Source organism: Thunnus maccoyii, chromosome 7, assembly GCF_910596095.1.
Source record: "Thunnus maccoyii chromosome 7, fThuMac1.1, whole genome shotgun sequence".
Lineage (NCBI taxonomy): Eukaryota > Metazoa > Chordata > Actinopteri > Scombriformes > Scombridae > Thunnus > Thunnus maccoyii.
In genome coordinates, this window is record NC_056539.1 from 15,527,213 (window position 1) to 15,541,229 (window position 14,017).

The 14,017-nt window shown below is 40.9% G+C and overlaps 1 protein-coding gene across 1 annotated transcript; it reads right to left on the reverse strand.

Annotated features, from left to right (window-relative positions):
- Nucleotides 1–373: 373 nt before the first annotated feature.
- On the reverse strand, nucleotides 374–3,509 carry dmrta2 (DMRT-like family A2). Its single transcript, XM_042417200.1, has 2 exons — nucleotides 2,614–3,509; nucleotides 374–2,117 (listed from the first exon to the last, which is right to left on the reverse strand). Exons 1-2 carry the CDS (start codon nucleotides 3,071–3,073, stop codon nucleotides 1,231–1,233), a joined length of 1,347 nt encoding a protein of 448 aa, XP_042273134.1. The 5' UTR covers nucleotides 3,074–3,509; the 3' UTR covers nucleotides 374–1,230.
- Nucleotides 3,510–14,017: the final 10,508 nt, after the last annotated feature.

The window sequence follows — 14,017 nt, forward strand, 5'->3', positions numbered from 1 at the left end:
TCAATTTGGCAGAGCAGACAACAATTTGAACCACATTTGCTGAATCTATCTATCTATCTATCTATTTATTCTTATTTTACTCTTGTCGATATTTTTCACTGGGTTGGATTTTGTATCTAAAGACATTGTAGTGTTTTGTTCGTGTTCATGTGCAGAAACAAAGATTTTTGCTTGTCAGAGGCCTAAATTTCGGACACATTTGGAAGATTTGAGCTGATGCATCGAGGCGGTTAAAACACGCCTGTTGTTTTAAATGTGCCCTTGACAAATTAAATGATTTTACACGTGGATAATAATTCTTATATCAGTCACAACACCAATAACAATAATCATCCTTTTTCCATTTTCTTTAAAATAACATTTATTTCCATCATATTCATACAATGTGACAGCACAGCTTGTAACATCTGAAGAGGAATTGACTTGATTTAGCACTTTGTCACAAAATATTTGAGCTGACTAAAGGATAAATGAAGAGTCAAATATAGCATAGCATTTCATAGTACTAAATGCAATATATAATACAGGCAGTTGGAAAAGAACTAAAAAACAGTGAGATAAGTGAAATAATACATAAGAAAAAGAGGGATGACACACATCATTAGTTTAACTTTTACAACAGGAAAATCTTTAAAAGGGTTAACATCTGAAAGATACATGTTATAATAACTTAATTTTGCCCCGTTTAATATTCCAACAAATGCATATTTGAAGTGTGATTTTGAAAATTATATGTTAACTTAGTTTTACCAACCAGCTGTAAAAATTTGATGGGCTTTAAATACTCATAACTCTGATAATAAAAAAAAACCTCTTCGGTACTTTTTTAAAATTATAAATCCTGCAGAATTGACATGAAAATCAGCAATAAAAGCATCTGTGTGTAGTTTCAGCCTTTTTGTGCATTAACTGCGTTCACTTTTTACTTTCAGCTTGATCATAATTTGGAATCTATAAATATCTTTTCAGTTATTTTATTGATGGCATAATCAGGTTCATACATGGGAAATGTCACCCAAACTTTTGTAGTCTAACATGTAAAATCATTTTTGAAAATTACACATAAGTGAGTTTAGTTTTTTCCCTCTCAGACCATTTGACTACAAGCCAGATAATCCTATTATGTACAGTCGCCTGTAGCCAAAACACATCACAGATTTTTGCCAGAACATTCAACACTTGTGGCTACAAATACAATGGAGTGTGTCTCTAATGGTCAGTCCACCAGCCTCACTGTTTGTCCGGCGTGTTGTTGACCAAAGGACCGTACAGGCCGCTGGCGTAGCCTTGCTCCTTGTGTAACATTGTCCTGTCCCTTATCAGGTCGCTAAAGGCATAGTCCATCGGGGGTCTGAAGCCCAGGGTGGGCATCAACCCAGTGGTGGAGTAGGGCGTCATGAAAGCCAGTCCCCGGCTGTGCGCGGAGTAGGCCAGCCGCAGCGGGTTCAGTCCCAGGTGGGTACCGAGAGGATAGGTGCTGGGGTCTGCGCCGAAGTGCGGGGCGTTGGGCTGGAGAGGTGAAAACGCAGAGCGGTTACTCAGCGTCATGGCTCCGGGTAACATGGGCCTCGTCTGGGCGGTTGTAGATGCGGAGGACGACGGAGGCTGCTGCGCGTTTTGCAGCATCCTCTCGGCCGTCCACGTCTCCTCTGATCCGGCCTTGTTGGAGCCCTGAGCGCCGCTGTTGTTGAGGATCTGCTCGATGGCCTGCACCACGTCCTTACCGCAGCCCTGCAGGACGAGCTCCAGGACGCTCCGCTTGTGGCTGGGGAACACTCGGGTCAGGATGTCGATGGCGTTCATGTGCCTGGAGGCCGCAGAGGAAGGGGAGGGCTCCGGTTCATCTTTGTCGGTCTCAGAGCCGGAATCTGAGCCGAGGGAGCTGACGGACCCAGGAGTCTCTTCGCCGTCTTTTAAAGGCTTGGACACCGGCGAGCTGACGAAAGACTCGCTATCTCCGTTCTCTGAACCCGAACCTCCGTGTCGACCGTCTGGGGATGAGATGCCCGGGGCCGATTCACTTTCGGTGGACGCCGGTTTCCCCACAGTCTGCTGAGAGGTGGCGGATCCGGACAGTTGGCTCTTTGGAAACAGCTCATACTTCTGGATACTTGAATCTGTTGACACAACCAGAAAATCACAATGTTTAAAAAGGGGACACAAAACATGTCAAGTGCCAAAACATGACTGTTACATCAGGCTATAGGCCTAAAAATACAGAACAGGCCCAGACAATGTCGCAACCTACAAATGAATCAGCAAGAGTGGAGGAATATGCAAAGTAACATAAGAGCAGGATCAGATACTGTGACGCACACCTGTGACTGTGTAACACATTTTAACATTAAGCCAGTTTTATGGTTCAGCAGACACACTGCAAACTCAAAACAGGCCCATAACAATTAAATATAAATGGCCTGAACAGTGAGTATTATAGCCCAATATTTAAAAGGCTATCCCCAATGACATAACCTATTTAACTGCATTCATTTGACTATTATAATAAGATTTAAGATGATTTTTACAGTTCGAGCCTGGAGGTTTTTACACACCTCTACCTGCCCTACAACAACAGACACATCTTAACCTCTCTATTAAAGCTGCTCCACTCACCTGAATTGCTCTCGCTGTTGACAGAGCTGAACACCTCGTAGTTAGGACGCGGTGGTATGATGCCATTGGCGGCGGCCAGGGCGAGTCCCTCCGCCGTGCCGTAGAGCAGCTGCAGCTCTCGGGCTTCGTTCTCCTCCTGCGCCTGCTGCCGCCTCAGCGCCACTTGCGCCGCCATGACACGCTGCCTCTCTGCGATCAAGGTGCACTTGGCGCACATGCAGTCCTTCCAGCGACAGTAGCGTTTGTGGCCCTTCAGCGCGGAAACCACGCCGTGGTTCCTGCAGCGGGCACACTTCGGGGTACGCGGGTACTTGTCCGAGGCGCGCAAGAGCAGCGGAGGGCCGCGCAGCAGGTTGCCGGACATGGACACCGGGATGGAGGCTGCAGCGGCCGCTACAGCCGCTCCTGGGTGGACTTGAGAGGCAGAGGAGACTGTGGGGAGCTCCGGTCTGAGATCCATGCGTGGTCCTCACTGATTTTTTACTTAAGACTTACTAGAAACAAGAAAACACGCGTTGTTCTGTTGTGATCTGATCTGAATCTAACGTTCAGCCGATCACATCTGCTCAGCGGTTCTCAACATCTCTGAGCAACAGGTGAAGTCAACTGACGAGATTATCATGCAGGGAAAAAAAATCTCTGATCACAATGATAGAAACTGTTCAAGGGTTCTGCTGAAATGATGATCACAGTCGACTTTAAATCCAAAAAAAAGGGGACAGGAGCCGAGAGGAGCAATCAATCCTCCCCGACACAAAGTTAAAAACTGTCCAGGAGGAGCCGAGGTTGCTACTCGCCGCAGCCTGAGACACTAACTTCCTCCAGAGATTGTCAGCGGATAGGCTACAGATCCCTCTCTCCCCTCTCTATTGTTGCTCCTACGTTTTCATTAGACAAATTTGACAACAATGTGGCGTCTGTCATTGGCCAAAGGGGGAAGGAGCAATCTGATTGGCTTGCCTCTTTTTTTCAACTGTGTCCACCTGAGTTCTTTTTTTCCCCCCAAAATATCAAGTGTTAAGAATCTGAAGGGAGTTCCCGGAAAGCTCAAATCGATGCTGTGTATTTCCAAAAAATAATTTTTTATAGATTTGAAAGAATATTTCAGTCCCATTAATCGGCAGCGGACCTGAAGCTTCATCATCGCACGATATATGTCGACAAATAGGACACTAAAAATGATAATAGCCCTAAAATGAAGGAAAAGTTTCATCCTTTGAAAGATTTTTAACTTGTGTTCTGTATCATTTGGCAACATGATTGTCTAAATGTATTTATATTACTGATTACAGCCCAGGTTAAGATTTGTATTTCCCCCAAATAAAGATGATGCGTGACTGTAATCTCATCAGCCTGGAAGGTAAGTATCATTTATTTTATTGATTAAAGAAGAGGTAAAGTTTGCTCTGTCAGGGAAAAAAAAGTCTATGCAGGTTATCGACTGCAGAAAGGATGCTATCGATTAAGTTGAACGGTGCACGCGGCTAGTGGTGAAACACACCATCATCCACTATTATTAATGGTCGACCAAATTATAATCTGGTCTGGTGGTCGCTATATGATAGAATATATTGTGGTTGTTAGAATATTAGTTTCACAGTCCTTTAATAGGAAAATTAAATCCAACTAAACAATCTCGCGCCATTCTATTGTCAATAATATTCAAAATGTTATTTTGGATAAATGAAGTGAGTCTCTTGGTTGTGTGGATTTAAATGAGCCAGACGAACGACAGTTTTTCTGTGTCTTTAATTTATTTCTTTCAATATCTTAGTAATATAAATGTGAAAATGCACTTTTAAAAAATAATATATTAAATAAGAATTATTCGCTTCATAGTTTTTGGCTGTTCTGTTAGACACATTTAAAGAATAAAAACAAATTGTTTTTGAGTTTTCCTCTTTCTGTGCCGCATAACGACACAAACAGTATTTAGCAATCATTTGTTTTGGCTCCGCTGATTGTTTGATTATTACATGAATAACAGAAATAAACCAAAAACATTCAACATTTTTAAAATGTTCAATTATTATTTTACAAAACTTTTTTTTTGTAATTTACATGCAGATTCCTCGAAATAATTGTTACTCTTATTACGAAATATTGTTATTATGTATAGATAACATTTTTATTTTCAGCTCAGCATTTATAATGATTAATTCTCAGCTGGACATTATGCTTTATACACCCCATCAAATTATTTAAATGAGAAAAATAACTGTTTCATGGTAGCCTATGTGACTTATTATTATTATTAGCCTACTACTATTATTATTATTACCATTATTATTATTATTATTGTCATGCAAAGTCCAGTTAAATTAAGTTGAGTCACACAGGTCAGCATTAATACATAGTAGTCTGTTTCCAGTGTTGTAAAGGGTTAATTATATGTCCAGTTTCTCATTTTTATTTTTATTTTTCGTTCATTTCATTTCTAACTTTCTCAGCGTGTTGAAAGACAACAGACATACAAATCATTTCCTCTGTTCTATAACTGGCTGCTGTTGTGTTGTCCTCTCATTGCAACCTTATTAACTGACTAACTAATAATACTGAGATGCTTCCAGAGATTTAAACAAGTCTTCATCTCACAGAGCTACAAAGGTGCAACGCGCGCAAACCACCTGCTCGCTCACCTGTTCGCTCGGGAGGAAACACACGCAGCTATTTAAATTCAGATTAAAAAGTTATAGATGTTTTTTTTTAATCAACAATTGTCAGTCTCTCGGAGGGACGAGAACAAGTGAACAACAACAACAAGCTGATGGAGAAAGAAATGGCTGTGCGTCTCTCCCCTCCCAGGCTCATTGTTTACTTTCTGAATCACTGTAAGCAAATGCCATCTGTTTCCCTCGCCGCTGTCATCTGCACCTTAATTACCTAGCCAACAGGCTAATAGAGACGATATTAAAACTACATCTTTTTGACATTCAAAGTAATTATCTGCACGGGCGACGATCTCGCTTGGATGAAAAAGTGCCCGTCCTGCATGCGTAAAGTGATAGTTGCAAACTGCAGAGAAGGCCCTGCGCTCACTGGAGAGATTATAGGCGTATACTTTCACCTCAGGATGAATGATTTAAAAAAAAAAAAATAATAAAATAAAAACAGCCTGCACTGCTCATCAGTCTGGGAGAGGCTGCTGCGCAAAGAAAAATAAAAATGAAGTTTTCATATCAGCTCTTCCTCTGTTCACAAGAGCGTGTTTTAAGTGACAGTTACTTGGACTTGAAGTGTTTATTGAGTGATAGAGAACTGATTAGGCTCTGTGTTTAATATTATCACAAGTGAATTAATTCTGAAGGGCGCCTCAGACAGGCTCTGGTTAAATTATCTCTGATTTGCTTCAAGGCGTGTAAACTCTGCTGCTGCGTGGTTCGAGGTTATATATTTATTATTTTAGTTTGGCTCAGCTTAACGGAAAGTTCTTTTTTTTTTTTTTTTGAAAAATATGCATTATGATAGGGATTAAGTTCACTATTATTCCTCCAGGCCCAATTAAAAATGCCCCCCGCGCAATTAAAAGTGACTGTGAGCACTTAGAAAATCCAACATTCTTTTAACCACTTCATTAGGCCTATGCATCAAAAAAACTATGCGATGCTTTCATTTCTTTCAGCGAGGCTACAGCCGAGTGGGTTTTTAACACCCTTTTAAGATCACAACAAAGGCCATGCTTGACCCAACATATGTAGCAGCATGTTTCCGCTGCCCTGCACCCCGGTGCGGCTTTCTAGCGGCCGCTGCCCCGCCTGCAGCCCGGCTGGGCCCGGATCCCCTCCCGAGCTCTCCCGCTGCAGCAGCCGGCTCTATCACACAGAGGCAGAGGTTAGAGTAGCAGTTAGACAAGGGGCCGCGGAGAAAAGAAACGCATGGGTTTTTTTTCTCCACAGAAGTATTTACACGCTTGACGGGCACACCGAGTAGGCCCGGGCTTATAGACAAGAGGCTGTTAACCTGCCACTTCACAGCAGCTCCACTGCGCCGGGGAAATGGATCAGGCTAAATGCATTCCTCTAAAGGCAAAGTCAGGGGAGCAGTGAGGGCTGCACACACACATATGAAACAGGAATGTTGTTGAGGAATGTGTTGCTTTTTATATGTACAACAGTAACATGCAAATTCATCATTTCAAATATAAGTAAACGGCCTCATGTGTGATGCAGACTTTAAATTAAAGCTTTGCAAAGACACTTATTCATACTGGGCAATGATGGCCGTATAGTGGCTGCTTCAAAACGTATTTTCTGTTGTATTATGAATGAAATTTCTAGAAGACGGAGTTGCAACTACTGATCTGAGGTCATAATGTGCACAGTATTAGTCAGAATGGAACATGAGGCCTGTAATCATGTCATTAATAACATTTAATTCCGAGTGCACATAAGGTGAAACAGTATTCAGGATCCTTCACTCAGGTAAAAGTAGCAAGAATGTAAAAATATTATAAGCATAGTAAGTCATGATGAATTATGAGTAAAGGTATTGCATTAAGTAAAAGTAGCTACAGAAGTATTATTATGATTATAATTTTTAGAGGATTAATTGTGCATAAAAATGCACCATGTGACATTATAGGCCTATTATTATGTATTATGTTTCTAGATTCTGAAAAATTACGTATTGATGTGTAGGCAGCGTTTTAATGTTGTTGTTGCTTGAGGTGGAGCTAATTTTAACCAGTCTAATACTGTATGGTACCTGATCCACAACAATCCATCATATTTTAGCATCTTAAAAATCAGCAAAGTCACTTGAAACTACAGCTGTCAGATAAAAGTAGTAAAAATATACAACATTTCCCTAAATAAATAAAATATTTCTTATAACATGTAAAGTACCTGAGCTGTACTTAATAGGCCTGCTTTGAGTAAATGTACTCAGTTACATCTCACCACTGGAGGATAAACTCAATGTGCAGACCAGCTTTTGCAAGAAGTCACAAAGACAAACAGCGATATGGGCTGAATTTCAGCAGGATTGGCTGAAGAAGGGCCGTGTGCTGCAAACACTTGAGCTGAAGAGACACAGAGAGGTCTCTCAAGCATCACTCTTCACCCGCTAGAATAACACTTATTTGTAAATGGGGGATAACCCTGCCATGGCGTATGAATATTTCAAAGATTTGAAGGGCTCCTCTCTGCCAAAGCTGTTGGCCAGCACTCAGACAATCTCTCTCTCTCTCTCTCATACACACACACACACACACACACAAGCATACACAGACAGAGGGAGAGAGAGAGAGAGAGAGAGAGAGAGAAAGAAAAAAAATACCGTTTTTGTGCCCCCGAGGTAGGTTGGCAGGGATTATCTTTGTTTAATGAATGGGCTACAAGTATTCATCAACACGGCGAGATTATTGGGCTCTCTCGCTCTCCCTTCTGCAGGGCCTATAGTGGCATATAACTCCAGTGTGTTTGTGTGTGTGTGTGTGTGTGTGTGACAGAGAGAGAGAGAGAGAGGGAGAGAGAGAGAGAGAGAGAGAGAGAAGACAGAGACAGACCAACACACTGCAGCCAATTAAAATGCACTCCCCCCTGCTCTATCCCTCCACATCTGCCTCCTTTTCTCCACCGACGAATGGCGCAGAAAAGAAGGAAGCTCATGAATAGGCGCTCATTGAGATCACAGATGGAGTATGGCTTTCTTTTTGCTAGAAATTTGAGAAACACCATTGTCCCCAATCAAAACTCAATGTGTTCGCCTACAATGGTGCCGGCTTTGAGCTCCGCCGCTTCAATTGGCCTTGTTTTTGAAACTTGAAGTGTTCAGCACAAAGACTTGGCCCTCCTAGATGTCACCACCGCTTCGCTTCTGTGTGTGTGTGTGTGTGTGTGTGTGTGTGTGTGTGTGTGTATGAGAGGAAAAAAAACACAATTAATATGAAGCTGTAATTACTCCCCTTCACGCCACTGCACCCATTCAGGACCCCACTGGCCCATTTATTGCTTTATCCCATGCGGTTGATAATCCGAATACCACAGGTTTTTATAAGGCCTCTATAGCGGTTTAAGGACACAGATCTAGAGCTGCAAGTCAGGAACATTACTAGAAATTGATGAGACGTTTTCCGGCAAGTCATCATACCAATTTAATAATAATAATAAATATAGCCTTAAGAAATAATCCCACTTTCTTTAGTAATTAATAGAGCAGTTCTTTCATATTTAGTAATTTGCCGAAGCAGTAACAGCTGTGCAGGTATTTAAGATTCTCCAATTACTGCAGTAGAGATATGCACTCATTTATATTAAATAATAGTTAACGAAATAAACAAGTGCTTTTCTTTAAAGTTACGCCTGACTAACGGAAATAACTTTTTAAAAAAACAAAAAATGTTTCAAATTAATTAATTTAATTATTCAGAGTATTATTAGGTCTTAAATTACAGTTGTTTTTGTAAAAAAAAAACGATATGTGCATGGTTTTTTTTTTTTTTTTTTTTTTTTTTTTTTAAAATCACTGTTAACATCACGGAATGAGCCACACTTAGAGATGCTGTTTCTGTCCATGACCGATGTAATGAAAGCTTCTCCCGGCACAGTCAGCACCAGTGCAACCAGTGGATGTGGCCAAAATACCGCCTCACATGGAAAAACGATTTTTGAATGAAAATTATGGTTTTTTTGGAATTTTTTTGGAATTATATCCAACCTCTAAACATTTCTCAACAACAGATCATTTATGGACTTTAACCAAATGTGAGTTCATGTTGTTTCTCAGGAGTAACAGGGCTGATGGATGTCCAGGTGATCTGAAATATATTCATCATTTAATTTACAACACGAGCAGCCTCAAAAGATGTCAGCTAAACTATCTTTCCGGAAAAAAAACCTCCACTGCAGGAGAAACTTCGTGTGAAGAAGAGTAGATTTAATATGACATTATTTGTTTTGGCGGGAAAAAGAGCAGACCACGTAGATACGTAATAAATAAATAAAGACAGGTTAACCAAAGGCTTTACCAAGACAATTTAAGCAAACCTTAAAAACACAAAAACTGAATTGTCGTGGATTTGTTGAAAAATATATTTCATCTAACCTTGGCTTTGTGTTTACATTTAAATGAAAAAGTAATAAGAAGTTACAACAGCTTCACTAAAACGTTGTTTGATGGATGGGAGGGTCAGAGGACTGTACTTTGTGTTATAATCAACAACAACAGCTGACTGCAGACAGCATGAGGCCGATAACAGCTTATTTTATTACCACAGTGAGGGTTGTATTTGTTTCTGGTGCTGCACATTCAGCCGCATGTCTTTTATTAAAAGACTTTCACCCAATAAAACTGGATAATCTGTCAGCTCCTGTTGGAGTCACCAGGTGAAAACTGGCTTCTGTGGCTCTGCTCAGACTGACAGCTGTGTGTCTTCTGTAAAAATATATCAGAGAAAAGACCAAAGAAAATGACAACTACTTCATTTGAACAGTAGGAAGTATTAAATGAATGTATATTTTTCTTACTTTTTCATAAGAATTTTGTTGTTTTGTTGCCTTTAAAAGTATTTTTGCCAGCTGAATGACTGACTTGATTTAAAAGCATTTTAATAGGCATTGCACCAGAGTTACGTGGAGGGAAAAAAGCTATATTTTCTCGAAATAAATACATGTTAAAGCATTGAACAAAGGATCCAATTGTACACATTTTAGCCTTGTAAGAAGTTAGACCCATTTCAAAGCCAGATTTTTTAATCAGATTGGTTACATGGCTACAAGTAAAACGCGTTTTGTGTTTCCAAGATAAAAACCAAAGTCTTTATATGTCTATTGTGTCATTAACAAACAGTACTGTGAACAGGGAGAGACAGAGAGAGGGAGAAGTGACCCTCCTTTTGTGCCCATCCAACAGTTTAAACCTCATAGATTCTGTTTCTTTGGGCAGGGCCGCCGTCTCTGAGAAAGTAAACTTGGGGTGACCCTCCAGGTTAGGCCAGTCTGGGATACGAGCGGCGATCCTGTGATTCAGGGAGCTGCCGTGCTCTTGAGATCCCAGTGGGTCCCACTTCAAAAGGAGGGAGGAGAGATCACTTGTGTCAGGAATTTTTGGTCCCTCGCCAGTGGGCTACATTCTTGACCCCGGCGGAGCTGGTTAAACATCATGGACGCTTCCCTCTTTTGTCGCCAGAGAATCAAGACAGCAACCTGATGTTGCCACCACTGAATCTGTGTCAGGGAAGCCGGCGGAGTAAGCTCATTACCACACAGACACTTTCTCATCCACCCTGTGACAGATTTAAAGGGTGCACGCACTGATTAAGACGTCCAACCAAAGTTTGACTAATATGTCAAAGAACAGCTGATTCTCCTCATCCAACAGAGTCCAAATATGATGCCCCCTCCATTATAAAGTCAAAAAAAAATTAAAAAGTCAAAGCAATTAATGGGCTCTCAAGGGGGTGTTGGTGGTGAACATTTTCAAGAGGATTTTAAAGGATTTTCACGCACTTCAGCCTCTTCAGAAAAGAAAATATGACATTCATTGAAGAGTCTGTTTTACTCTCATGAGGAAACCTAATGTGTCATTTTTGATAAAAGTGTGCTCGAATACTTACTTACATGAAAATCTCCAAAAAATGAATCAGACTTTCTCTAGTGTGTGAAGAGAAACATTTTAATTATTCTGTCCTTCATTAAATGTCTGAATACGTTTAAGAAACAAACTACTAACCTGTCCTAACATTTTGACTTAACCCTGTTACACAACTGTCATTCTACTTTTCCCCTCACACAGTTAAACCCCAGATGACTTTTTGCTCAGTGAAACAACTAATGACAAGTTTGCTCAGGTATAAGAGAGGGAATATCATTATGTCTCATTGGCATTTCCGACCCGATCACCATCATCGGCTGCAGCGGTACAAAAGGAGCATGCCCGTGCACATTAGATTCAAAAAGCTGCGTGATAGAAACTGTAATCTCACACTCGAGAGGAGCTGCACTATGTACACTGTTCCCCCCCGAGGAAGACACTGACAGACGAGCGGAGATGCACCTGTCTGCCTGTTGCATAAACGAACTCGACTTCACGCTCAGTGAGCTGCTCGCCCTGCCCTGACCTCGCCCTCGCCCCGGGCTGCATGCACGCGCGCGCACACACACACACACACACACACACACACACACACACACACACACACACACACACCAACTCAATAACCCATGTGAACAACGTACCCTATAAGTCTAAGTAACACAAATATCATCCACAGACATTTAACATTTGCCCTTAGAGCTTCAACGAAGTATTTCCCTTGAGCAGAACATTTAACACTAAATTGGGCTCCTACTCTCACTTGTTATATTCAAGGACTTCTCACTGACTTTCAAGGATGTTGTTTGGCAGAATTGTAAACAACAAAGCCATGTTTAGATGCCAAGACATGGCACATGTCAAAGCCAGTTTTTAACATTAGTCGAGTCAAGACATCATGGGCAAATAAATCATTTTTAAACTGAAACAATTCAGCTACAACACAAATTTCCTCAGTAGGGTTTTCCTCAGGATGGAGGTGTTAACGTTAAGATAGAGAAACATTCACGCAGATTTGACTTAAACAGTACTTTCTTGGCCAATCATATGTCGCTTTTAGCATAAGTTTAGGCAGGAAGATGATCATTGTAAGTTCCTAATTAAATTGAGAATACATTTACTCTGTTTAGCTGCTGTTTGCAGGATTTTCTGTCAGCAAGTGGTCATTGTAGCTGAGAAGAGGGATCACTGAAGGACATACCTGTTAGGACTCCTTGCAGTGAACACAACAGCCAACAGCAACTCAAGGCCACGTCTATGGCTCCTCAGGGGAAATCTCTGGAAAGGCTGAAATTTGCCACAATACACTTATTTCATGGACCGAGTCAATTGCAAAGATCTTTTAAATATTAGAATAAGCACTTTATTTAATTGTGGTGTCTGTTTTTTAGGTCTTTTTGAGGCCTGTGGAAACCTTTAATCATAACATGTCTTTGTTATGTCTTTTTTCACAAAAATGGTTAAGCAGAATAGCTTTAAAAAAAATGCGATTGTTTCTGACAATCAGAGAGAAACAGAAAGTCAGGATTTGTCCTGCAGTGTTTCTTCCTCACTCTCTCTGCCAGCGCCTTCAGCAATACGTCTTGTCTGGTCAAACCCGGGGAAGTGTGGCTGGCTGAGCGCGTTAGGTCGACTCATTCCTCGCGTGAGAAACAAGACAGCCACTGAAATGCTGACAAACACACACTCACACTCCAGGATGCTTGTGTGACACACACACTGTGTATCACACAAGCAGTCTCGGCTATTTAAAGCACAAGAATAACGTGCATTAGCAGCGCATTATATGAAAAGTCTACATGGTTGTGAATGACCTTATAAAACAGTTTGAGACACCTCAGGATTTGATGGTACTCATGAGATTCATGAGATAATTGTCTATTTCACCCACAAGGATTAAGTTGAAGCCTGCAGAACTCCCATTTCAAACTCAAAACAGCTTAAACAGACTTGGCTTCAAAAAGTTCTCAACTCATTCAGTGTAGATTAATCTAATCCAGCTCATGAAGGAGATTTGAGCTACTCTGGGAGTGTTCCCCCCCCAAAGAGACAGTGTTCATTTTAGTGGTCAGGTAAAACATTTATCTGCTTTGTAGGAAGAGAAGTCAGAGTTTATAATCAAGACTTGCATTATTTTCTGACATTAATCTTCTTCAGTATTTTGAGAAAACTCGCCTTCCCTGAGTCTTCATCACCTCTTGAAATTGTTAATCATGAGCAGCTTTATTTAAAAAAAAAAAACAAAATTTGAGTCTTGTCTTCATTAAAGTAAGTAAAATGATTTAATTTCTTTTTACACTCTCTGCAGAAGAAACTAACTGTTGTTATGAATCATTTCAGTTAAAAAGTGGCCCTGCAGTTTTTACTTTTGCTTTGTCTTGGATCGATGTTTTCACATGATGAACTTTTTATTTGAATAATGTGGGAGTTGATGTGGGAGAAGAAAAACAAGTATTCCACCAAAGTGTAGTTTACTGTAGTGCCCTCCACTTTATCATTCATCTACCTGATATGATTCTACAGATGAGAAAAGGTCACATTTGAGGAGTCCGGGGGGGGGGTTCAGTGGTCTGACATGCATACTCGACATACTGTATTCCCCTCTCTGTCTCTCCAGGTTTCCAGTCCATGTCCACTGTCAACTACAAGGGAGAAAATGCCATAAATATCAGTTTTATTCTTATTCCACCTCGTTACATACATGTCACTGCAATCAAGGCCGCTGCCCACCTGTTTATTGATGTGGGGCGTTTTTCCCGAAGTGGTCTGTTTATGGCGTTCAGGTTCTCAAACTTTGCCTTTAGCTGACAGAAGAGCCCTGCTACAGATGGAGGGCTAAGCACGCATGATCTCTCCACGCTGAAGGCAGGAA

Bases quoted from the DNA above. Each gene is read 5' to 3' on its own strand.
- dmrta2 (XM_042417200.1), bottom strand. From the start codon at position 3,073: ATGGATCTCAGACCGGAGCTCCCCACAGTCTCCTCTGCCTCTCAAGTC. The intron at 2,118-2,613 runs GTGAGTGGAGCA...TTGTGTCAACAG, and splicing joins CAACAGCGAGAGCAATTCAG to ATTCAAGTATCCAGAAGTAT.